This window comes from Ranitomeya imitator, chromosome 4, assembly GCF_032444005.1.
Source record: "Ranitomeya imitator isolate aRanImi1 chromosome 4, aRanImi1.pri, whole genome shotgun sequence".
NCBI lineage: Eukaryota > Metazoa > Chordata > Amphibia > Anura > Dendrobatidae > Ranitomeya > Ranitomeya imitator.
In genome coordinates this window covers 431,649,014-431,675,776 of record NC_091285.1, presented here as the reverse complement: position 1 = coordinate 431,675,776, position 26,763 = coordinate 431,649,014, and the positions used below count along the sequence as shown (strand labels likewise).

At 45.0% G+C, this 26,763-nt stretch overlaps 1 protein-coding gene across 1 annotated transcript in view; it reads left to right on the top strand.

Annotated features, from left to right (window-relative positions):
• Nucleotides 1-26,763, top strand: part of ZNF592 (zinc finger protein 592) — a 100,519-nt gene that overhangs the window by 39,538 nt on the left and 34,218 nt on the right. The window contains exons 4-6 of the mRNA XM_069765548.1: nucleotides 3,948-4,126; nucleotides 6,478-6,654; nucleotides 9,395-9,554. Of these exons, the coding sequence (XP_069621649.1) occupies nucleotides 3,948-4,126; nucleotides 6,478-6,654; nucleotides 9,395-9,554 (516 nt within the window). The remainder of the gene's footprint in view (nucleotides 1-3,947; nucleotides 4,127-6,477; nucleotides 6,655-9,394; nucleotides 9,555-26,763) is intronic.

The window sequence follows — 26,763 nt, the reverse complement described above, 5'->3', positions numbered from 1 at the left end:
GGACCAATTTCTCCTGTTACCCTTGGGAAAATACAAAACTGGGGGCTAAAAAATAATTTTTGTGGGAAAACAAAAAGATTTTTTATTTTCACGGCTCTGCGTTATAAACTGTAGTGAAACACTTGGGGGTTCAAAGTTCTCACAACACATCTAGATAAGTTCATTGAGAGGTCTAGTTTCCAATATGGGGTCACTTGTGTGGGGTTTCTACTGTTTAGGTACATTAGGGGCTCTGCAAACGCAATGTGACGCCTGCAGACCAATCCATCTAAGTCTGCATTCCAAATGATGCTCCTTCCCTTCCGAGCCCTCCCATGCGCCCAAACGGTGGTTCCCCCCCACATATCGGGTATCAGCGTACTCAGGACAAATTGGACAACAACATTTAGGGTCCAATTTCTCCTGCTAACCTTGGAAAAATACAAAACTAGGGGCTAAAATATAATTTTTGTGGAAAAAAAAATATTTTTTATTTGCATGGCTCTGCGTTATAAACTGTAGTGAAATACTTGGGGGTTCAAAGCTCTCACAACACATCAAGATGAGTTCCTTAGGGGGTCTACTTTCCAAAATGGTGTCACTTGTGGGGGGTTTCTACTGTTTAGGTACATTAGGGGCTCTGCAAACGCAATGTGACGCCTGCAGACCATTCCATCTAAGTCTGCATTCCAAATGGCGCTCCTTCCCTTCCGAGCCCTCCCATGCGCCCAAACGGTGGTTCCCCCCCACATATGGGGTATCAGCGTACTCAGAACAAATTGGACAACAACTTTTGGGGTCCAATTTCTCCTGTTACCCTAGGGAAAATACAAAACTGGGGGCTAAAAAATAATTTTTGTGGGAAAAAAATTTTGTTTTATTTTTATGGCTCTGCATTATAAACTTCTGTGAAGCCCTTGGTGGGTCAAAGTGCTCACCACACATCCAGATAAGTTCCTTAGGGGGTCTACTTTCCAAAATGGTGTCACTTGTGGGGGGTTTCAATGTTTAGGCACATCAGTGGCTCTCCAAACGCAACATGACGTCCCATCTCAATTCCTGTCAATTTTGCATTGAAAAGTCAAACGGCGCGCCTTCCCTTCCGAGCTCTCCCATGCGCCCAAACAGTGGTTTACTGCCACATATGGGGTATCAGCGTACTCGGGACAAATTGGACAACAACTTTTGAGGTCCAATTTCTTCTCTTACCCTTGGAAAAATAAAAAATTGGGGGCAAAAATATAATTTTTGTGAAAAAATATGATTTTTTATTTTTACGGTTCTGCATTATAAACTTCTGTGAAGCACTTGGTGGGTCAAAGTGCTCACCACACATCCAGATAAGTTCCTTAGGGGGTCTACTTTCCAAAATGGTGTCACTTGTGGGGGGTTTCAATGTTTAGGCACATCAGTGGCTCTCCAAACGCAACATGGCGTCCCATCTCAATTTCTGTCAATTTTGCATTGAAAAGTCAAACTGCGCTCCTTCCCTTCCGAGCTCTCCCATGCGCCCAAACAGTGGTTTACTGCCACATATGGGGTATCAGCGTACTCAGGACAAATTGGACAACAACTTTTGACGTCCAATTTCTTCTCTTACCCTTGGAAAAATAAAAAATTGGGGGCAAAAATATAATTTTTGTGAAAAAATATGATTTTTTATTTTTACGGTTCTGCATTATAAACTTCTGTGAAGCACTTGGTGGGTCAAAGTGCTCACCACACATCCAGATAAGTTCCTTAGGGGGTCTACTTTCCAAAATGGTGTCACTTGTGGGGGGTTTCAATGTTTAGGCACATCAGTGGCTCTCCAAATGCAACATGGCGTCCCATCTCAATTCCTGTCAATTTTGCATTGAAAAGTCAAATAGCGCTCCTTCCCTTCCGAGCTCTCCCATGCGCCCAAACGGTGGTTTACTGCCACATATGGGGTATCAGCGTACTCAGGACAAATTGGACAACAACTTTTTGGGTCCAATTTCTCCTGTTACCCTTGGTAAAATAAAACAAATTGGAGCTGAAGTAAATTTTTTGTGTAAAAAAGTTAAATGTTCATTTTTATTTAAACATTCCAAAAATTCCTATTAAACACCTGAAGGGTTAATAAACTTCTTGAATGTGGTTTTGAGCACCTTGAGGGGTGCAGTTTTTAGAATGGTGTCACACTTGGGCATTTTCTATCATATAGACCCCTCAAAATGACTTCAAATGAGACGTGGTCCCTAAAAAAAAATGGTGTTGTAAAAATGAGAAATTGCTAGTCAACTTTTAACCCTTATAACTCCCTAACAAAAAAAAAAATTGGTTCCAAAATTATGCTGATGTAAAGGAGACATGTGGGAAATGTTACTTATTAAGTATTTTGTGTGACATATCTCTGTGATTTAATTGCATAAAAATTCAAAGTTTGAAAATTGCGAAATTTTCAAAATTTTCGCCAAATTTCCGTTTTTTTCACAAATAAACGCAGGTACTATCAAAGAAATTTTACCACTATCATGAAGTACAATATGTCACGAGAAAACAATGTCAGAATCACCAGGATCCGTTGAAGCGTTTCGGAGTTATAACCTCATAAAGGGACAGTGGTCAGAATTGTAAAAATTGGCCCGGTCATTAACGTGCAAACCACCCTTGGGGGTAAAGGGGTTAAATCACACCCCTTTCACCCCATTCAAAATAAAACAAAAAAATTTCAAACCTACACATATTTGGTATCACCACGTTCAGAATCGCTCGATCAATAAAAAAAAAAAGAATTAACCTGATCGCTAAACGGCGTAGCGGGAAAATTTTTTTGAAACACCAGAATTACGGGTTTTTTTTCGCCGCAACATTGCATTAAAATGCACTAACAAGCGATGAAAAGAACGTATCTGCACCAAAATAGTATCATTAAAAACATCGGCTCAGCACACAAAAAATAAGCCATCACCCAACCTGGCACCTGCCTGCAGAAGTGTTTTTTTTTTTCTTCAGTATGTACAGTTATTCATTATGTAAACTAAGGGACAGGTCAGTAAGGGAGCAGTGGCCTGTCAGCAGCATTATAAATAGCTAATCAGAGCACCACATAATGGATGCTGCTGTCAATCTCTGACAGTGTTATTTAAGCTGCGTCACATTCGGTATTGCAACGTCCGGTAACGTCTGATCTATGGAAATATGAAATGTATTTAACAAATTAGGTGATTATTGTAAAGAAAATAAAAATTGAAAAAGCCATTTCTCGGTTGCCACAGATCCATCAAAAAATCAATATAAAGCGATTACAACAATGTATCCCAAAATAGTGTCATTAAAAGCAACGGATCAGCACGCATAAAAACGAGCTCAGGGAAATGGTGACATAAGTAATAAACTAATTTATTTTAAAATACAAATTACAGATTTTTTTTCTAAGCCATTCTAATAATAATTAAAAAAAAAAACTTGTATATATGTATTTTTTTATGTAATAGTACCATCCTAAAAATCAGGTTGTAAGGTCATTTTTACTGCACGTTAAACACTTCTAAAAAATTAAGCCCAAAATAACAATGGAAAAGAATGAAAGCTCAAAAACTAGAAATGGCTATGGCTGGAAGGTACTGTTGTCCAAGTAAAAGATGCAATCGTATTTACACAGGTCGGTCAGAAATGAGCTCTCATCTGCCTAATCTTTTACCTATGTAAAGTTGTCTTTCGACTCGGGCTATGGCCATTTTTGTATATTTAGATTGATGAACTTGAAGTATTCTGCTGTATCCAATTAACAGATATTCTCAAATATGATGCCAATATATATAATGCTATGTACGTCTAAAAAGAAGTAGAAAAATTAAAAAATGTCCACGTATAAATTATATTTTGTTTTGTCTTAACCCAAATTTCTGTTTTGATTTCCATTAAATTGTATTTTTTGCTTCTAAGCAGTGCCCTAATCTCCAAATGCTTACCAATTGAATATATTTGATTTCTTTCCATAGACCTGCCAGGTGTGTCAGATGATGCTCCCTAACAAATGTAGCTATGGGGCTCACCAGCGCATTCACACCCACAAGTCTCCATACTGCTGCCCAGAATGTGGCGTCCTGTGTAGATCTGCTTATTTCCAAACCCATGTTAAGGAGAACTGCCTGCATTATACACGCAAAGTGGCTTTCCGGTAATGGTCATCATTCAATTTTATCCCAATTTTTCATGTTGAAATAGTGAGCCCATCTCATCCTATGTGATACCTGACCTCCGCGTCGTACTGTAATCTGGTGGCCTTAATCTGCTTCTGTGACGATTGTTTGGGATGGTACATGATACAAGTGTGGTATAAAAGGTTCTGTATTTAACAGTCGTTGTCCAACATGACCAACTTTGTGATTGTTATAAAAAAAAAAAAAATTTTTGCCTATCTTTTTATGTAAGCTCATTAAAGGGGATGTCCTCTAGTAGGACAACTCATTTCTCAATCTGAATGTTTGCCCCCCATGAATATAAGAACCCCTATACTCCCCTCCCGCTTCGTCCCAGCGGTTTCTGCATTAGCGTTCGCAGTTCTCCCGTGTCTGTGTTGTGACACGTGAGCCCTGCGACCAGTCCGTGGTGGCATCACTGTACCCTCCTTTGGACGTATTAGTAATCAAGAGGCAGTAAGGGCTCATACTCGCATGCGAAAAACTCGGATGAGTCTCGCACGTCAATACCCAGCACTGAGGAGCAGAGCGTGCGGCTGCATGTATTGCTTTGCGGCCGCTTGCTCCGAGTGTCGGGTGCAGTGGCGGGTATTGCCGTGTGAGACTCATCCGAGTTTCTCGCATGTGACAATGAGCCGTAAGCGGTCAGCCGAGGTTCTCATTTTCCCTTGGTTACATATACACTGAAGGAGGGGACTGTGACGACATGATTGGGTGTAGGGTTCATATGTCATAATAAACGCACACGAGCCCCGTGAAGGTGAGTGTAGACAGTGTGGAAGCTACAACGGTGAGTGTTTTTATTTTCATGGGGGTAAACGCTCAGATCGAGAGAGGGTTGTCCTAGTAGTGGACAACCCCTTTCAGTTTGGAAAAATGCTGAGTGGAGGACCAACATGAATACTCATCAGCTAGGGTATATTTTATAAAGTGTTCCTAAAATCCTACCATCATTCTTCGAATGAACACTTGCCGAGGCTGCACCCCTTGCCTAAGTGGATGAAGGGCACAATCAGCAACTTTTCATAAGCAATAACGTGTTCTCAGGAACTTTTTCATGTCCTCCGTTGAAAAAATAGGTAAAAAGGTTCCCGTGTTCTGTATAGCTTTTAATTTGGCTTCTAAAATGAAATTGTGAGCACTGCTGTTTACAGATTTAGTGATGTATAAAGCAGCTTGTTGTCCAGGAGTTTTTAAATAAATTGTGGACTTTCTTTTCAAGAGATTTAATCATTTGAAAATAGGTACCGTAATCCATCGGATTGGTTGTGTTGGAGCAAACAAGTAATCGTGATTGCCTATCCTGCTTATGATTATAGACCGTTATGGAGATCTATTTGATGGGATAGACTATTTTTCTTGCAAATGAGGAAAAACAAGTTACCATGCAATTACAAGTTACATAACCTATGTATACAAACTGACAGTATAGACTAAGAATATAAAAAGTGATGTAGCCCTGAAATCTCACCTGTAGTGTTCTCATCGCTGATTCTGCTCTGCAGGAACTGAAGTCTAATCAAATATGCTAATTGGGGTGCTCAGTGTACCCTCGGTGTAACCAAGAGGCTCCGTGCAATTTTCCGCCCACTGGTCTTGCATGCCTGCACTCCTTCCATGAGATCATTGATTTTCCTTTAGCGAGCTTTTTTCCTGCAGAGAACTTAGACAAGCTAGTGCAGTCACTCCTATCCTTGTAGGAGATAGCCTCCATACAAATCACATTTTTATTGTTGTAATCGTTGCCTCCATTCTTCAGAAACCAAAGTTTAATCACATACACTAATTAGGGAGTTTAGCTCATGCTTGTGGCCAAGTTTTTAAATGTTCTCTCTACCCTCAATGGTGAGTGACAGGGTAGCGAGAAAACTCCCTAATTACTGTATGTGATTAAACTTTGGTTTCTGTAGAATGGTGGCAACGATTCCAACAATATGTGTGATTGAATGCAGGCTCTATCTCCTATAATGAGATTTGCTTAGTTTATACGGTCAGTCTAGGCAGCAGGGTTGTTCTGGGGTCCACTAACCTATTTTGGAAGCCACTTCCAGTGCTGAGATGGAACTGAATAGGAACCATAGATGGGAAGTCCTGTCCTTGTTGCCCGCTCCGTCCCAACAAGCTGCTCAATAAGAAACGAGTGACTGCTCAAAAGAGGGTAATATGCTCAAGACATACCATAATGCTTTTCTGGGAAAACATGGTTTTATAGTGGTGACATTTTTTATACACTTATTTTATTTTCATTATCACCGCTTGTTTAAACTGATGTAATTTTTCTTGCAGCGTAGCCAGTTACAGTACTGATTCTCTTGTGCTACTCCTTTAGATGCATTCACTGTGGGGTCGTGTTTATGTCTCTGGGCTTGCTGAAAGGTCATATCCAGGACAAACATTGTGAGGTGTTCCACAAGTGCTCCTTCTGCCCCATGGCCTTCAAGAGCACAGAAAGTACGGCTGCTCATATCACTGCCCAGCATCCCTCAGCAAGCCACAAGAATGCACAGTAAGTGGCCTTCCCAGTCCATAAATCATCTAGGGGTTCCCAACTGTACACCTGATAATCTACTATATAATTGTCTAAGGGTCACTTCCGTCTTTCTGTCTGTCCTTCTGTCATGGTTATTCATTCGCTGATTGGTCTCACCAGCTGCCTGTCATGGCTGCCGCGACCAATCAGCGACGGGCACAGTCCGGAAGAAAATGGCCGCTCCTTACTCTCCCCATTCAGTGCCTGTCGCCCGCATACTCCCCTCCGGTCACCGCTAACACAGGGTTAATGCCGGCGGTAACGGACCGCGTTATGCCACGGGTAACGCACTCCGTTACCGCCGCTATTAACCCTGCGTGTCCCCAACTTTTTACCATTGACGCTGCCTATGCGGCATCAATAATAAAAAATGTAAGGTTAAAAATAATAATAATAAAAAAGAAACCTGCTATACTCACCCTCCGTAGTCGCTCGCGCCGGCCGCCATCTTCCGTTGCAGGTTCCGGTGGCAAAGATGGTATGGGAGAAGGACCTGCCATGACGTCACGGTCATGTGACCGCGACATCATCACAGGCCCTGCGCAAGAAGGACCTGCCATGAGTTCACGGTGGTCATGTGACCGTGACGTCATCACAGGTTCTGCGCTCATACCAACCCTGGGACCGGAAGCTGCCGTGGACTACAAGGGGCCCTCGGAAAGGTGAGTATATGTTTATTTTTTAACCTGTGACAAACGTGACTGGCCAATATACTACGTGGCTCTGTGCTGTACACTACTTAGCTGTGCAATATACTACGTGGCTCTGTGCTGTATACTACGTCACTGGGCAATATACTACGTAACTGGGCAATATACTACGTAACTGGGCAATATACTACGTGGCTCTGCTGTATACAACGTCACTAGGCAATATACTACATAACTGGGCAATATACTACATCACTGGGCAATATACTACATGGCTGGGCAATATACTACGTGGCTGGGCAATATACTACGTGGTTGGGCAATATACTACGTGGTTGGGCAATATACTACGTGGCTGGGCAATATACTACGTGGTTGGGCAATATACTACGTGGCTGGGCAATATACTACTTGGTTGGGCAATATACTACGTTGCTGGGCAATATACTACGTGACTGGGCAATATACTACGTGACTGGGCAATATACTACATGGCTGGGCAATATACTACATGGCTGGGCAATATACTACATGGCTGGGCAATATACTACGTGGACATGCATATTCTAGAATACCCGATGCGTTCTAATCGGGTCACCATCTAGTGTGTTTATAAACAACTAGATGGTGGCCCGATTTTAACGCATCGGGTATTCTAGAATATGCATGTAGTTTATTTATGAAGTTTTCAGAATAATGCAATTTATACACAGGATTCGGCCTGCCGAGCGTGACTAATTAGCGAAACGTGGTTCAAATTCTGCGCCAGTCCGCGGCCAGACTGCACCTGTCGCTGATTGTTCGCGGCCGGGTGTGACCAATCAGTGAAACCAGGGCCTGCTCCAGGTTTTTGAGGGCCCTGGGCGAAAGAGTTTCAGTGGGCCCCCCTCTTTAACACATACCACGATTCATGATGCACAGATACAGCAGAGAAATATAGCACAGCCAAGTAGCATACAGCCCATGTAGTGTATAGCACAGCCCACGTAGTGTATAGCACAGCCCACGTAGCGTATAGCCCAGCCCACGTAGCGTATAGCCCAGCCCACGTAGCGTATAGCCCAGCCCACGTAGCGTATAGCCCAGCCCACGTAGCGTATAGCCCAGCCCACGTAGCGTATAGCCCAGCCCACGTAGCGTATAGCCCAGCCCACGTAGCGTATAGCCCAGCCCACGTAGCGTATAGCCCAGCCCACGTAGCGTATAGCACAGCCACATAGTATATTGCCCAGCCCATGCAGTATATAACACAGGTCACGTAGTATAGAGCACAGCCATGTAATATATACCACAGCCACGTAGTATATAGCACAAAGACGTAGTATATAACACAGCCCACGTAGTATATAGCAATGTGGGCATCATATCCCTGTTAAAAAAAAAAAAAAAAAAGTTATATACTCACCTTCCGTCGGCCCCCAGATCCAGCCCAGGCGTTTAGCGATGCTCCTTGCGATGCTCCGGTCCCAAGAATGCATTGCGGTCTCGCGAGACCGCTACATCATCATCTTGCGAGACCGCAATGCATGGACCGGAGCGTCGCGAGGAACAGCGGGAAAGGCGACAGAAGGTGAGAATATAATGATTTTTTATTTTGTTTATTTTTAACATTAGATCTGTTTACCATTGATGCTGCATAGGCAGCATCTATAGAAAAAGTTGGTCACACAGAGTCAATAGCAGCGTTAACTGATTGTGTTACACTGCGGCATAGCGCGGTGTAACGCAGCCATTAACCCTGTGTGAGCGCTGACTGGAGGGGGCACTGACAGTAGAAAGGGGCGAATTCACGGCCGGACTGTGCCCGTCGCCTGGCGGCCGCGAACAGTCAGCGTTGCGGTATTTCCGTGACAGACAGACAGACAAACAGACGGAAGTGCCCCTTAGAGGATTATAATTATTTTGCCTTAGTTTCTGGTAATTGTAGCAGGCAGCACGTGAGGTGTGCATTTCTAGTACGATTGTGCAGAAGGGACTTGAGTATTTGTAGTTTGAGTTTAGTTGAAGATCTAGATTTGCTAACCAAGAAACTTCTACTGTTTTTTACCATATGTTTTGTGTTGCAGAATAATCTATAAATGTTCGTGTGAGACTGTTTTCAATAAGAAGAGACTTCTGCACCAACATTTCTACCAGAATACAAACTCTCTGCTAGTCAGTGTCTTCAAGTGTCCAGAATGCCAGCTTGCTTACATGCAAAAACAGCTACTGGTGCAACATCTTAAGGTGAGACATGAAAATGAAATGCAAGTAACGCTTGTTCACATTTGTGTTGGAGGCTACGATCAAAGCAATGAATGTTACAGCGCAGTCTGGCGGACCCCATTATAAATCACTTGGGTTGATCAGGCTCGGGTGGTATGTGTCGTACCACTGATCCAGTTTGTTTAGATGGCACTAATATACTTCCTACATGGTGGTCTGCCTGATCTCTTACCGTGGCAGGGTGGAGGAGTATAACCTGTAATACAGTACCAGATATCTGTACACAGAGAATTATTTATTCTCTGAAACGTCTCCCAAGATTTGGGTTGTTTGTTCACCTCAGGCTATGCATGGTCAAATAACTTGTCTGATGACACGGGCACAGCGGCTTTACACTGAACTTGTGAGCAGCTTCCCCACAACTTTTTTTTAACCTCTGAATGAAAAAATCTCATGAACATTTGATGTACATTCAACTCTATCTATTCTTACGGACTGGATCATTATGGTCATAATAGCCATTGTAGCAAGAAGGAAAAAAAAAAGAGGCATGCATATAGTCAGGGACCACCAGAGAAATTACAATATTTATTTAGAGCAGACCTGGACAAAGTGCGGCACGCGGGCCACATCCGGCCCTTTGGCTGGCTGTTCGGCCCGCGGACCGATACAGCAGAGGGGCTGAAAACAGTGACCCACGGTCCGCACCGTGCCCGCTCGCTGTCTATATCCATGCTGACTGCATTGGGGGGAGGCGAGGCCTCAGGCCACTTCCTCCACTAATCAGCATGTGAAACAGCTGACACAATGACGTCATTTCATCGCATCAGCTGTGTACTGCGGAGTCAGCACACCGGAGACACCGAGACAGGAGCAGAAGCAGAGTGACGGGGAACGGTATGTGTTTTTTTTTTTTTTTTATGTATATGGGATGTTTGGCTGCACATGGAGAGGCTGTGTGGGTCTAATATGCTGGACATGGGGAGGCTGTGTGGGTCTCATATGCTGGACATGGAGAGGCTGTGTGGGTCTCATATGCTGGACATGGGGAGGCTGTGTGGGTCTCATGTGCTGGATATGTGGAGGCTGTGTGGGCCTCGTGTGATGGATATGGGGAGGCTGTGTGGGCCTCGTGTGCTGGATATGGGGAGGCTGTGTGGGCCTCGTGTGCTGGATATGGGGAGGCTGTGTGGGTCTTGTGCTGCATATGGGGAGGCTGTGGGCCTCATGTGCTGGATATGGGGGGGGGGCTGTGTGAGCCTCGTGCTGAATATGGGGTGGCTGTGTGAGCCTCGTGCTGGATATGGGGAGGCTGTGTGGGCCTCGTGTGCTGGCTATGGGAGGGCTGTGTGGGCCTCATGTGCTGGACATGGGGAGGCTGTGTGGGCCTCGTGCTGGACATGGGGGGCTGGGTGGGCCTCATGTGCTGGACATGGGGGGGCTGGGTGGGCCTCATGTGCTGGACATGGGGGGGCTGGGTGGGCCTCATGTGCTGGACATGGGGGGGCTGGGTGGGCCTCGTGTGCTGGACATGGGGGGGCTGGGTGGGCCTCGTGTGCTGGACATGGGGGGGCTGGGTGGGCCTCGTGTGCTGGACATGGGGGGGCTGGGTGGGCCTCGTGTGCTGGACATGGGGGGGCTGGGTGGGCCTCGTGTGCTGGACATGGGGGGGCTGGGTGGGCCTCGTGTGCTGGACATGGGGGGGCTGGGTGGGCCTCGTATGCTGGACATGGGGAGGCTGGGTGGGCCTCATACAATATATAGAAGAGGTTGTATTCCGGTTCAAACGTTATGAAGAGTAATGTCAGCATACTTAATTCTGCTCAATATTGAGTGATATTCTAATTATTATATTAATAATTATATGTCGATATTAACCCCTTTACCCGCAAGGGTGGTTTGCACGTTAATGACCGGGCCAATTTTTACAATTCTGACCACTGTCCCTTTGTGAGGTTATAACTCTGGAACGCTTCAACGGATCCCAGTGATTCTGACATTGTTTTCTCGTGACATATTGTACTTCATGACAATGGTAAAAATTCTTTGATAGTGCCTGCGTTTATTTGTGAAAGAAACGGAAATTTGGCGAAAATTATGAAAATTGCGCAATTTTCCAACTTTGAATTTTTATGCAATTAAATCACAGAGAGATGTCACACAAAATACTTAATAAGTAACATTTCCCACATGTCTACTTTACATCAGCACAATTTTGGAACCAAAATTTTTTTTTGTTAGGGAGTTATAAGGGTTAAAAGTTGACCAGCAATTTCTCATTTCTACAACACCATTTTATTTTAGGGACCACATCTCATTTGAAGTCATTTTGAGGGGTCTATATGATAGAAAATACCCAAGTGTGACACCATTCTAAAAACTACACCCCTCAAGGTGCTCAAAACCATATTCAAGAAGTTTATTAACCCTTCTGGTGCTTCACAGGAATTTTTTGAATGTTTAAATAAAAATGAACATTTAACTTTTTTTCACAAAAAATTTAATTCAGCTCCAATTTGTTTAATTTTACCAAGGGTAACAGGAGAAAATAGACCCCAAACATTGTTGTACAATTTGTCCTGAGCACGACAATACCCTACATGTGGGGGTAAACCACTGTTTGGGCGCATGGCAGAGCTCGGAAGCGAAGGAGCGCCATTTGACTTTTCAATGCAAAATTTACTGGAATTGAGATGGGACGCCATGTTTCGTTTGGAGAGCCCCTGATGTGCCTAAACATTGAAACCCCCCACAAGTGACACCATTTTGGAAAGTAGACCCCTTAGGGAACTTATCTAGATGTGTGGTGAGCACTTTGACCCACCAAGTGCTTCACAGAAGTTTATAATGTAGAACCGTAAAAATAAAAAATCATATTTTTTCAAAAAAAATTAACTTTCCGCCCTCAATTTTTTATTTTCCCAAGGGTAAGAGAAGAAATTGGACCCCAAAAGTTGTTGTACAATTTGTCCTGAGTACGCTGATACCCCATATGTGGGGGTAAACCACTGTTTGGGCGGATGGGAGAGCTCGGAAGGGAAGGAGCGCCGTTTGACTTTTCAATGCAAAATTGACAGGAATTGCGCCATGTTGCGTTTGGAGAGCCACTGATGTGCCTAAACATTGAAATCCCCCCACAAGTGACACCATTTTGGAAAGTAGACCCCCTAAGGAACTTATCTAGATGTGTGGTGAGCACTTTGACCCACCAAGTGCTTCACAGAAGTTTATAATGCATAGCCGTAAAAATAAAACAAAAAATTTTTCCCACAAAAATTATTTTTTTAGCCCCCAGTTTTGTATTTTCCCGAGGGTAACAGGAGAAAGTGGACCCCAAAATTTGTTGCCCAATTTGTCCTGAGTGCGATGATACACCATATGTGGGGGGAACCACTGTTTGGGCGCATGGGAGGGTTCGGAAGGGAAGGAGTGCCATTTGAATGCAGACTTAGATGGAATGGTCTGCAGGTGTCACATTGCGTTTGCAGAGCCCCTAATGTACCTAAACAGTAGAAACCCCCCACAAGTGACACCATTTTGGAAACTAGACCCCCTAAGGAACTCATCTACAGTCATGGCCAGAAGTTTTGAGAATGACACCAAAATTATATTTTCACATGATCTGCTGCCCTCTGGTTTTTATTAGTGTTTGTCTGATGTTTATATCACATACAGAAATATAATTGCAATCATATAATGAGTACCAATAGGTTATATTGGCAGTTAGAATGAGTTAATGCAGCAAGTCAATATTTGCAGTGTTGACCCTTCTTCTTCAAGACCTCTGCAATTCTCCCTGGCATGCTCTCAATCAACTTCTGGACCAAATCCTGACTGATAGCAGTCCATTCTTGCATAATCAATGCTTGCATTTTGCCAGAATTTGTTGGTTTTTGTTTGTCCACCTGTCTCTTGATGATTGACCACAAGTTCTCAATGGGATTAAGATCTGGGGAGTTTCCAGGCCAGGGACCCAAAATCTCTATGTTTTGTTCCATGAGCCATTTAGTTATCACCTTTGCTTTATGGCAAGGTGCTCCATCATGCTGGAAAAGGCATTGTTGGGCGCCAAACTGCTCTTGGACGGTTGGGAGAAGTTGCTCTTGGAGGACATTCTGGTACCATTCTTTATTCATGGCTGTGTTTTTAGGCAAGACCGTGAGTGAGCCGATTCCCTTGGCTGAGAAGCAACCCCACACATGAATGGTTTCAGGATGCTTTACAGTTGGCATGAGACAAGACTGGTGGTAGCGCTCACCTCTTCTTCTCCGAATAAGCTGTTTTCCAGATGTCCCAAACAATCGAAAAGGGGATTCACCAGAGAAAATGACTTTGCCCCAGTCCTCAGCAGTCCACTCCCTGTACCTTTTGCAGAATATCAGTCGGTCCCTGATGTTTTTTCTGGAGAGAAGTGGCTTCTTTGCTGCCCTCATTGAAACCAGGCCTTGCTCAAAGAGTCTCCGCCTCACAGTGCGTGCAGAAGCACTCACACCAGCCTGCTGCCATTCCTGAGCAAGCTCGGCACTGCTGGTAGTCTGATCCGGCAGCTGAAACAGTTTTAGGATACGGTCCTGGCGCTTGCTGGTCTTTCTTGGGCACCCTGGAGCCTTTTTGACAACAATGGAAGCTCTCTCCTTGAAGTTCTTGATGATGCGATAGATTGTTGACTGACGTGCAATCTTTGTAGCTGCGATACTCTTCCCTGTTAGGCCATTTTTGTGCAGTGCAATGATGGCTGCACGTGTTTCTTTAGAGATAACCATGGTTAACTGAAGAGAAACAATGATACCAAGCACCAGCCTCCTTTTAAAGTGTCCAGTGATGTCATTCTTACTTAATCATGACTGATTGATCGCCAGCCCTGTCCTCATCAACACCCACACTTGTGTTAATGGATCAATCACTAAAACGATGTTAGCTGCTCCTTTTAAGGCAGGACTGGAATGATGTTGAAATGTGTTTTGGGGGTTAAAGTTCATTTTCTGGGCAAATATTGACTTTGCAAGTACAGTAATTGCTGTTAAGCTGATCACTCTGACATTCAGGAGTATATGCAAATTGCCATTAGAAAAAAATGAAGCAGTAGACTTTGGAAAAATTAATATTTGTATCATTCTCAAAACTTTTGGCCATGACTGTAGATGTGTTGTGAGAGCTTTGAACCCCCAAGTGTTTCACTAAAGTTTGTAACGCAGAGCCGTGAAAATAAAAAATCTTTTTTTTTCCCACAAAAATTATTTTTTAGCCCCCAGTTTTGTATTTTCCCAAGGGTAACAGGAGAAATTGGACCCCAAAAGTTGTTGTCCTATTTGTCCTGAGTACGCTGATACCCCATATGTTGGGGTAAACCCCTGTTTGGGCACACGGTAGAGCTCGGAAGGGAAGGAGCACTGTTTTACTTTTTCAACGCAGAATTGGCTGGAATTGAGATCGGACGCCATGTCGCGTTTGGAGAGCCCCTGATGTGCCTAAACAGTGGAAACCCCCCAATTATAACTGAAACCCTAATCCAAACACACCCCTAACCCTAATCCCAACAGTAACCCTAACCACACCTCTCACCCTGACACACACCTAACCCTAATCCCAACCCTATTCCCAACTGTAAATGTAATCTAAACCCTAACCGTAACTTTAGCCCCAACCCTAACTGTAGCCTTAACCCTAGCGCCAACCCTAACTTTAGCCCCAACCCAAACTGTAGCCCTAACACTAGCCCTAACCATAGCCCTAACCCTAACTTTAGCCCCAACCCTAACTGTAGCCTTAACCCTAGCCCTAACCCTAGCCCTAATGGAAAAATGGAAATAAATACATTTTTTTAATTTTTCCCTAACTAAGGGGGTGATGAAGGGGGGTTTGATTTACTTTTATAGTGGGTTTTTTAGCGGATTTTTATGATTGGCAGCCGTCACACACTGAAAGACGCTTTTTATTGCAAAAAATATTTTTTGCGTTACCACATTTTGAGAGCTATAATTTTTCCATATTTTGGTTCACAGAGTCATGTGAGGTCTTGTTTTTGGGGGAGGCGTTTATACCGTTCCGCGTTTGGTAAAATTGATAAAGCAGTTATATTCTTCGGGTCAGTACGATTACAGCGACACCTCATTTATATCATTTTTTTATGTTTTGGCGCTTTTATACGATAAACACTATTTCATAGAAAAAATAATTATTTTTGCATCGCTTTATTCTCAGGACTATAACTTTTTTTTTTTTTTTTTTGCTGATGATGCTGTATGGCGGCTCGTTTTTTGCGGGACAAGATGACGTTTTCAGCGGTATCATGGTTATTTATATCTGTCTTTTTGATCGCGTGTTATTCCACTTTTTGTTCGGCGGTATGATAATAAAGCGTTGTTTTTTGCCTCGTTTTTTTTTTTTTTTTTTTTACGGTGTTTACTGAAGGGGTTAACTAGTGGGCCAGTTTTATAGGTCGGGCCGTTACGGACGCGGCGATAGTAAATATGTGTACTTTTATTGTTTTTTTTTATTTAGATAAAGAAATGTATTTAGGGGAATAATATATATTTTTTTTTTTCATTATTTAGGAATATTTTTTTTTATTACACATTTTGAAATTTTTTTTTTAACTTTTTTACATTGTCCCAGGGGGGGACATCACAGATCAGTGATCTGACAGTGTGCACAGCCTTCACAGTGCCTGCTCTGAGCAGACTCTGTGAAGCCACCTCCCTCCCTGCAGGACCCGGATCCGCGGCCATCTTGGATCCGGGGCTCGAGCAAGCAGGGAGGGAGGTGAGACCCTCGCAGCAACGCGATCACATCGAGTTGCTGCGGGGGGCTCAGGGAAGCCCGCAGGGAGCCCCCTCCCTGCGGGAAGCTTCCCTATACCGCCGGCACATCGCGATCATCTTTGATCGCGGTGTGCCAGGGGTTAATGTGCCGGGGGCGGTCCGTGACCGCTCCTGGCACATAGTGCCGGATGTCAGCTGCGATAAACAGCTGACACCCGGCCGCGATCGGCGGCGCTCCCCCCGTGAGCGCCGCCGATCGCGCTGGACGTACTATCCCGTCCGTGGTCATGGGGGCCCACCCCACCTCGACGGGATAGTACGTCCCATGTCAGAAAGGGGTTAACCCCTTCCCGACCTGTGACGCCACGTATGCGTCATGAATGTCGGTGCCAATCCGACCTGTGACGCCTATGTGGCGTCATGGCAGGATCGCGTTCCTGCAGATAGAGTGAAAGGGTTAACTGAAATTTCTCCCGACCTGCAGGGACAGGGGGAGTGGTACTTGAGCCCCCGTGGCTACGATCACTCTGATTGGCTGTTGAGAGTGACGTTTCACTTTCAATCAGCAATCGTAATATTTCACCAATGAAAATTGGTGAAATATTACAATCCAGCCATGGCCGATGCTGCAATATCATCGGCCATGGCCGGAGACCGCGATCTGCCACCGCCACCGATCTCCCCTCCGTCCTGTCCTCTGCTCCCCTCCATCCTGTCCTCTGCTCCCCTCCGTCCTCATGTCCACTCCCACCATGCTCCGATCCCACCCCCCCATACTTACCGACCTCCAGTGTCCCTCCCGGTGTCTGTCCGTCTTCTGCATGGGCGCCGCCATCTTCCAAAATGGCAGGCACGTGCACAGTGCGCCTGCCGAATCGGCCGGCAGATTCGTTAATTCATTTTGATCACTGTGATATATCACATCACATTGATCAAAATAAAAAAATAGTAAATAAATCCCCCCTTTATCACCCCCATAGGTAGGGAACATAATAAAATAAAGAAAATGTATTTATTTTTATTTTTCCAATAGGGTTAGAACTAGGGCTAGGGTGAGAACTAGGGTTAGGCCGGGATCACACATGCAAGAAACATGTCCGTGTCTCGCATGTTAAATCCAAGCTCTGGCGCCGGCACTCCAGAGTGGAGCGTGCGGCCGCATAGCAACACATGGAGCCGCACGCTCCGCTCTGGAGTGCCGGCGCCAGAGCTTGGATTTCACATGCGCGTTTCTCGCATGTGTGATCCCGGCTTTAGAGTTGCAATTAGGTTTAGGGTTTCGGTTAGAGTTAGGGAAACGAAATTTACAAAACCATTTTTTTAGGGACCACGTCACATTTGAAGTCAGTTTGAGGGGTCTATATGGCTGAAAATACCCAAAAGTGACACCATTCTAAAAACTGCACCCCTCAAGGTGCTCAAAACCACATTCAAGAAGTTTATTAATGGCTAAAATTTTGAAAATTTAGCAATTTTCAAATTTTGAATTTTTATTCTCTTAAACGAGAGAGTTATGTGACACAAAATAGTTAATAAATAACATTTCCCACATGTCTACTTTACATCAGCACAATTTTGGAACCAAATTTATTTTTTGCTAGGAAGTTATAAGGGTTAAAATTTGACCTGCGATTTCTCATTTTCATTTTTTTTTTTTTTAATTTGTTTATTGGTTCAGAATAAACAAACATTACACACATTTGCATTATCATCATTAATTGTACCATGGAATACAAACAGATGCAAAACATCGTTATACCAAAGATTACAAAGGTAGTGTAGTGTGCATGTTAAATCATTAGATCCTTATAAGAAAATACCTAATATACAACTTTAACAACTTTAACCATTAATAGTGAGTCGCCAAAAGGAAAACAAATTTAAATCCTGCTCTATAAGCGATGCCCCCGAAAACCACAAGCCCACCTTTCTATGTAGATGTCTAATCAGTGCAGACTATATAGTACGATAAGAGGAATTCCATCTGCCCCATATCTTTTCGAATTTACCTGGACAACCTCTATTGTGATACATTGTTTTTTTCATATGGGATAATCGAGTTCACCAGATCAATCCAAACTCTAAGGGTCGGGGAAGAGCCACCCATCCATCTTAACGCCAACACCTTCCGTGCCAGAAAGAGTGTCTCTCGTAGAAAGATCCCAGTATAGTGATCCCAGGACTCCTCATCCCACACCCCGAACAAACAGGTCAATGGCCTAAGCGGGACAGGGATTGACAGTATAGACGTTAGTAATGTCGTGACCTCTCTCCAGTACTGAAGAACTACAGGGCACCTCCAAATCATATGAATAAAATCTGCATCAGGCATATGACACCGTAAACAATCTGACGAATGTAAACGACCCATTTTAAAGAGTCGTGTCTGGGTCAAATAGGCCTGATATACTATATACAACTGAGTCATCCTATTATTGACTGAGGGGGAAACTTTAGTTGGAGATTCTAGAATATCCTCCCATTCTTCTCCCAGTACATCAGGAAGGAGTTCCCCCCATTTCCCTCTGACAGAATTGATGACAGACCCATCTCCCATGGATAGTAGATATGTATATAGAGTGGAAATGAGTCCTTGAGGACCCTGTGAGTTGAGGATACCTATCAAAGGTAAAGAAGAGATCGACCGACCTGTATCTATATTCCGCATGTGCGATTGGAAGGCTGATCTTAATTGTAAATACCGGAAGAATTGAGACCTCGGGATGTTGTAACTATTCTGTAATTGTTCAAAAGTTACAAAACCCCCTGGTCATGTATGTCGCTCATCGAGAGAACACCGCAGGAAACCCAAAAATCAGTAGATGGGTGATTCAGTAATTCTGGTAGATAACTATTATTCCACAGTGGCATTTCAGCTATAACATCTACAAAATTAATAACTTTTTTAATTTGTCTCCATACCAATCTCGCCAGCCGGAGCATAGGCAATAGACGACAAGCACCAATTTTCTCCATTTCCAAGAAACCTAGTGGGCAGTCAATCCGGGCAGAATGAATTAAATGACTCTCGGAATTAGGTAGGGAACTATTAGGCATCCACTTACTTATCGCCATAGCCTGCCCGGCAAGGTAATACAGATAGAGGTTTGGTAGGGCCGCCCCACCCCCCTTTTTTGGTCTTTGTAGAACAGATAGTTTGAGTTTGGGCCTGGTCTTCCCCAATATAAAGGATGTGATTAAAGAGTTTAAATTTGCAAAAAATGACTTGGGTATTGGTACAGCACTATGTTGAAAACAGTAATTGAGTTTGGGAAGCAGTATCATTTTAATTAGATTAATGCGGCCTGCAACCGAGAGGGGGAGTCTACTCCAGGTCATAAATTTAGATTTAATCAAATCCAACAGTGGATAAATGTAAAAGTTGTAGGTCTAACCGACTATATTGAGACATATGGATACCCAGATATTTGAAATTGGAAACCACAGGTAGCGACGTGAGAGTCCCGAGACAGGGAGCCGGAATATGAGATAAAGGCATCAGGGCAGATTTATCCCAATTTATATATAAACCGGAGAATTTACTAAATTTATCTATGGTCGCTATCACTTGTGGTAGAGTTTCTTCCACTTTATGCGGATGACATGATAATATTTATGGATAAAGACCGATGGTATCTACAGGATCCGCGATATTTATTCCTTTAATATCTGTGGAGGACCTTATGCGTATTGCTAAGGCTTCTATCGCGAGAGCAAAGAGAGCCGGGGATAGGGGACATTCTTGACGGGTTCCCCTATGTAAGGTAAAAGAATCAGAGGTGGAGTTATTTACAATTACCCGCGCCCTGGGATTTTTATACAGTGTGTCTATCCCCCTATTAAATTTCTCACCAAAACCATATTTCTGCAGACATGCAGAGAGAAAAGGCCACTCGAGAGAGTCGAATGCCTTGGCCGTATCTAGCGATGCCAACGCCCAACCATTATCCGGCTCTAGAGAGCTATATTGAATCACCGATTGGACCCGCCTGATATTGATAGAAGTACTTTTCCCAGGCATAAAGCCCGCGATTTCTCATTTTTACAGCAAAATTTACAAAACCATTTTTTTTAGGGACCACCTCACATTTGAAGTCAGTTTGAGGGATCTATATGGCTGAAAATACCCAAAAGTTACACCATTCTAAAAACTGCACCCCTCAAGATACTCAAAACCACATTCAAGAAGTTTATTAACCCTTCAGGTGCTTCACTGCAGCAGAAGCAACATGGAAGGAAAAAATGAACATTTAACTGTTTAGTCACAAAAATTCTTTTAGCAACAATTTTTTTTATTTTCCCAAGGGTAAAAAGAGAAACTGGACCCCAACAGTTATTGTACAATTTGTCCTGAGTACGCCGATACCCCATATGTGGGGGGGGGGAAGGGGAACCACTGTTTGGGCACACGACAGGGCTCTGAAGGGAAGGAGCGCCATTTGACTTTTTCAATGAAAAATTGGCTCCAATCTTTAGCGGACACCATGTCGTGTTTGGAGGGCCCCTGTGTGCCTAAACATTGGAGCTCCCCACAAGTGACCCCATTTTGGAAACTAGACCCCCCCAAGGAGCTTATCTAGATGTATAGTGAGCACTCCAGGTGCTTCACAAATTGATCCGTAAAAATGAAAAAGTACTTTTTTTTTTTTCACAAAAAATTTATTTTAGCCTCAATTTGTTCATTTCCACATGGACAACAGGATAAAACGGATCCTACAATTTATTGGGCAATTTCTCCTGAGTACACCGATACCTCATATGTGGGGGTAAACCACTGTTTGGGCACATGGCAAGGCTCGGAAGGGAAGGAGCGCCATTTGACTTTTTGAATGAAGAATTAGCTCCAATCGTTAGCCTAAACATTGGAGCTCCCCCACATGTGACCCCATTTTGGAAACTAGACCTCCCATGGAACTAATCTAGATGTGCGGTGACCACTTTAAACCCCCAAGTGCTTCACAGAAGTTTATAACGCAGAGCCGAGAAAATAAAAAATCATTTTTCTTTCCTCAAAAATTTATTTTTTAGCCCGCAATTTTTTATTTTCACAAGAGTAACAGGAGAAATTGGTCCCCAATAGTTGTTGCACAGTTTGTCCTGAGTATGCTGTTACCCCATATGTGGGGGTAAACCACTGTTTGGGCACACGTCGGGGCTCGTAAGGGAAGTAGTGAGGTTTTGGAATGCAGACTTTGATGGAATGCTCTGCGGGCGTCACGTTGCGTTTGCAGAGCCCCTGATGTACCTAAACAGTGGAAACCCCGTCAATTCTAACTCCATATGCAAATTTCCTCTTCTGAGAAAAAGAGGACTTAAACTCTATAGCGCCACCTGTTGGAAGTAGAGATCCTACAAGTCACAATCAACTCTTTAACGAGTCGTGCAATATGACTTAGGATAAAAGCCAAATCAGCATCTCAGTTCGCAGACACGGTGTTTCGGGCTGTTGGCCCTCGTCAGTGCGAAGCATGAGAACTAATTTGGCTAGGTGAGAGGCTCTGGACTGGGGTCTAAGGGATATCGTTTGTCCTTATGGAGAGTGACATACCATCTCTGGCTTGTCAAGGTAAGGAGGCTTATTCGCCGTGCAATACTCCTCTGGGAAATATAATATGCAAATTGCCTCTTCTGAGAAAAAGAGGACTTAAACTCTATAGCGCCACCTGTTGGAAGTAGCGATCCTACACGTCACAATCAACTCTTTAACGAGTCATGCAATATGACTTAAGGTACCGTCACACATAACGATATCGTTAACGATCTCGTTGCTTTTTGTGACGTAGCAACGATATCGTTAACAAAATCGTTATGCGTGACAGCGACCAACGATCAGGCCCCTGCTGGGAGATCGTTGGTCGCTGGGGAGAGTCCAGGACTTTATTTCGTTGCTGGATCTCCCGCTGACATCGCTGAATCGGCGTGTGTGACGCCGATTCAGCGATGTCTTCACTGGTAACCAGGGTAAACATCGGGTTACTAAGCGCAGGGCCGCGCTTAGTAACCCGATGTTTACCCTGGTTACCATTGTAAAAGTAAAAAAAAAAAAACACTACATACCGTATTTTTCGGACTATAAGACGCACCGGACCATAAGACGCACCCCAAATTTGGGGTGAAAATTGCAGAAAAAAAGATTTTTTATAAGATGGGGGTCCGTCTTATTGTCCGAATTTACAGTATCTTACCTGAGGGATGGCGGTGGCAGAGCAGGGTCACAGGAGGCAAGGTGTCGGCAGAGGTGGGGTGATGCTGGGATGAGGAGGTGCTGGGATGAGGAGGTGCTGGGATGAGAAGGTGCTGGGATCAGGAGGTGCTGGGATGAGAAGGTGCTGGGATCAGGAGGTGCTGGGATGAGAAGGTGCTGGGATCAGGAGGTGCTGGGATCAGGAGGTGCTGGGATCAGGAGGTGCTGGGATCAGGAGGTGCTGGGATCAGGAGGTGCTGGGATCAGGAGGTGCTGGGATGAGAAGGTGCTGGGATGAGAAGGTGCTGGGATGAGAAGGTGCTGGGATGAGAAGGTGCTGGGATCAGGAGGTGCTGGGATGAGAAGGTGCTGGGATCAGGAGGTGCTGGGATGAGAAGGTGCTGGGATCAGGAGGTGCTGGGATCAGGAGGTGCTGGGATGAGAAGGTGCTGGGATCAGGAGGTGCTGGGATGAGAAGGTGCTGGGATGAGAAGGTGCTGGGATCAGGAGGTGCTGGGATGAGAAGGTGCTGGGATGAGAAGGTGCTGGGATCAGGAGGTGCTGGGATCAGGAGGTGCTGGGATCAGGAGGTGCTGGGATGAGAAGGTGCTGGGATCAGGAGGTGCTGGGATCAGGAGGTGCTGGGATCAGGAGGTGCTGGGATGAGAAGGTGCTGGGATGAGAAGGTGCTGGGATGAGAAGGTGCTGGGATGAGAAGGTGCTGGGATGAGAAGGTGCTGGGATCAGGAGGTGCTGGGATGAGAAGGTGCTGGGATCAGGAGGTGCTGGGATCAGGAGGTGCTGGGATGAGAAGGTGCTGGGATGAGAAGGTGCTGGGATGAGAAGGTGCTGGGATCAGGAGGTGCTGGGATCAGGAGGTGCTGGGATCAGGAGGTGCAGTGAGAGGTATGGCGTGAGAGGGGTCCCTGGCTTACCATGCAGGCTTACCTTGGTGGCAGAGGTGCGGTGGCAGAGGTCCGGTGGCAGAGGTGCGGTGGCGGGGGTGTGGCGGCAGAGGAGGCGCAGTAAGCGGGGTCCCTTTCCCCGGTATGGTGATGCAGCAGGCCCGGTATGCAGCAGAGCCGGGTGAATCCTCTTGTTATCGGTGGGCGCGGCCATCTTCCTGAGGCCACGCGTGTGCAGATGAAGAGCTCTGCTCCCGGGGCTTCAGGAAAATGGCCGCGGGAGGCCGCGCGTGCGCAGATGGAGATCGCGGCGGCCATTTTCCTGAAGCCCCGGGAAGCAGAGCGCTCCATCTGCGCACGCGCGGCCTCCGGAAAATGGCCGCCACCACCGATAACAAGAGGATTCACCCGGCTCTGCTGCATACCGGGCCTGCTGCATCACCATACCGGGGAAAGGGACCCCGCTTACTGCGCCTCCTCTGCCTCCACACCCCCGCCACCGCACCTCTGCCACCGGACCTCTGCCACCGCACCTCTGCCGCCACGGTAAGACTGCATTGCGACTATTAGACGCACCCCCCATTTTCCCCCCTTTTTTTGGGGGGGAAAAGTGCGTCTTTTAGTCCGAAAAATACGGTACTTACATTCCTGTCACGTCCTTCAGCGTCAGCTTCCCTGCGTCTCCCAGTGTCAGCGCCGGCCGGCCGTAAAGCAAAGCACAGCGGTGACGTCACCGCTCTGCTTTCCGGCCAGCGCGCTTACTCAGTGCAGGGAAGCTGACGCTGGGGGACGCGACAGGAATGTAAGTATGTAGTGTTTTTTTTTTTTTTTTTTTTTACTTTTACAATGGTAACCAGGGTAAACATCGGGTTACTAAGCGCGGCCCTGCGCTTAGTGACCCGATGTTTACCCTGGTTACCCGGGGACTTCGGATCGTTGGTCGCTGGAGAGCTGTCTGTGTGACAGCTCTCCAGCGACCAAACAGCGACGCTGCAGCGATCGGCATCGTTGTCTAGATCGCTGCAGCGTCGCTTAATGTGACGGTACCCTTAGGATAGTCCAGAGCCTCTCACCTATGCGTCATGTCACGCTGTGTCACAGGTCGGGAAGAGGTTAAAAACCTTTCATAGACGTATTTGAAATACACATCCATTGGTGGGATTTAGCCCAACAGACAGCAATGCACCAAAATGTACATGTAGATAAAGGTGTTGAATAGACACCAAATACTAGTACAACATAAATTACTCTGGCCTCTGTGGAAGAGATCAATATTTTGGCGCCAAATACACAGCCACACTCACTATAGATTTATAGAGGCCTTGCAAAGAAGCCTCTCAATGTTCTTTGCTCCTAGTATACAAAACTGTATATAGGATCTCTTTGACATACTATTTTTTTGTATAAATCAGGTTTATTGAAGCAAATAAACAATAAAAGCAATGGTACAGTGCTGAAACAATTGTTAAACTCGACGGGGTACAACCCGTAGATCGTACAAAAGGAGAAAGTCTCAGCAAGTATTAAATGTAGTTGGCCACTGCCAACGATAACACTTTCAAGTTAGCAATGATACTTTTCATAGTTGAAACATATAAACAGCATCAAAGGCAATCAAGCATTACTAGCTATATTTAATCGTTTATATTAGTATAAAATGTCGCTTGATATAAGAAGTAAGCAGAAGTAGAAAGAAGTAAAGAAACGGAAAGAAAGAAGAGAAAAGGATTAAAAAAAAAAAAGGGGGGGGGAGGAAAAGGGGGGGGGAGGAGGGAGGGAAAGGAAAGCGGGTGAAGGTAAGAGGGTACGTTAGGTATGAGGAATGCAGCACCCCTCCCGGGCTGACCCCAGGCCCCATGTAGTGGAGAGAACAACATTGAGTCACCAACATTGGCTTTAGGCCACGACAGCAGGCCAGAGGATAGGGGCAACAACCATTACGCGAACGCTCCCATATCGGCTCCAGATATGAATTAGGACCTGGACAACCATACGTCCAACTCCGGGGTCTCCCTGAATACAATCCATGAAGCCCAAGTGTTAAAAAATTTCGCCGAATCCCCCATGGATTCACTTATCAATTGTTCCATTCTGTAAATGTTGTTAAGCTCCGCAACAAAATCGGAGCCTGAGGGGTAGCAATCCTGCTTCCAGTATCTAGGAATCAAATTTCTGGCAGCCGTAAGAAAATGTCTGAGAAGACTCCTCTTAAAACCAGAGATCGACATGTCACACAGAGACAAGAGGGCTAGTTCCACTGTGGGTTGTATTTTGCGAAAGGATAATTTGTTATGGAGATCGAAAACTAGCATCCAGAATTTCTTTATGGGTGGACATTCCCACCAGATATGGACATAAGTCCCTTTTTCTGATGTGCATCTCCAACAAATTTCCGGTATCACTGGGAACATAGCGTGAACCCGGCAGGGGCATCTATACCACCTCAACAGAACCTTGTAACTCCTCTCCTGTGACACAGCCGACAGCGAAGTCCTAAAGGTGAACAAAAAAATCTTATCTCTTTCCTCTTGGGACAATGAAATCCCCAAGTCACTCTCCCATCTTGAGAAAAACGTTGGGAAGTCATGTGTTGGGGTCTGACTCTCCTGGAAAAGATTATATAAGAGGGACACCTTATGAGACGGGGGCTCCTCAGCGAGACAAATTTTCTCGAAAGGGGTTAACACCCCCATGGACTTATTAAGTTTAAATGATGTGCCTATGAAGCTCTTTAGCTGTTCGTAAAAGAACCAAGAGCCCTCAGGAGGTTCCCCCCCCCCCCCCTGGTATATTTCGTGTAGGGACTTAATACCTGTCTGATTTATGAAGTCAAATATAATGGGTCTTGAAGCTCTATTTTTACTCCGGAAATTTTCCCTACGGAGACCCTCGGGGAAGTGAGGATTGTCGTAAATTGGGGTTAGTGGACCCGGGGCTGTAGAGGTTATAGTATTTCTGCCACTCTGTCGTACAAGTAGAAGCATGTTCCTAGTCATGAATGGAAGGTTCGACCTCCCCCCCCCGCCCACCCCCCTCCCGTGTTCCATAGTATCGTCTGAGGATCCCCGCCAACGAGATCACCCTCCAGGCCCACCCATTTCTTGTTGTTACTGCTGTGGTATAAGTCTAAAATGCAAGTACCTAATGAGGCACGACTATATACTAGGAAGTCTGGTAGGCCAATTCCCCCCCCTCTTCTTGGACCTGCTTAATACAAAATGTGATATTCTTGATCTAGCATGAGACCAGACCAATCGGATGACCGCTTTCTTGAGTCGCGAGAAGGACGCGTGAAGATATAACGGGATTGTCTGGAAATAATATAAAAGGCGAGGCAATAAGTCCATTTTAATTACATTAAGTCTACCAAACCAAGACAG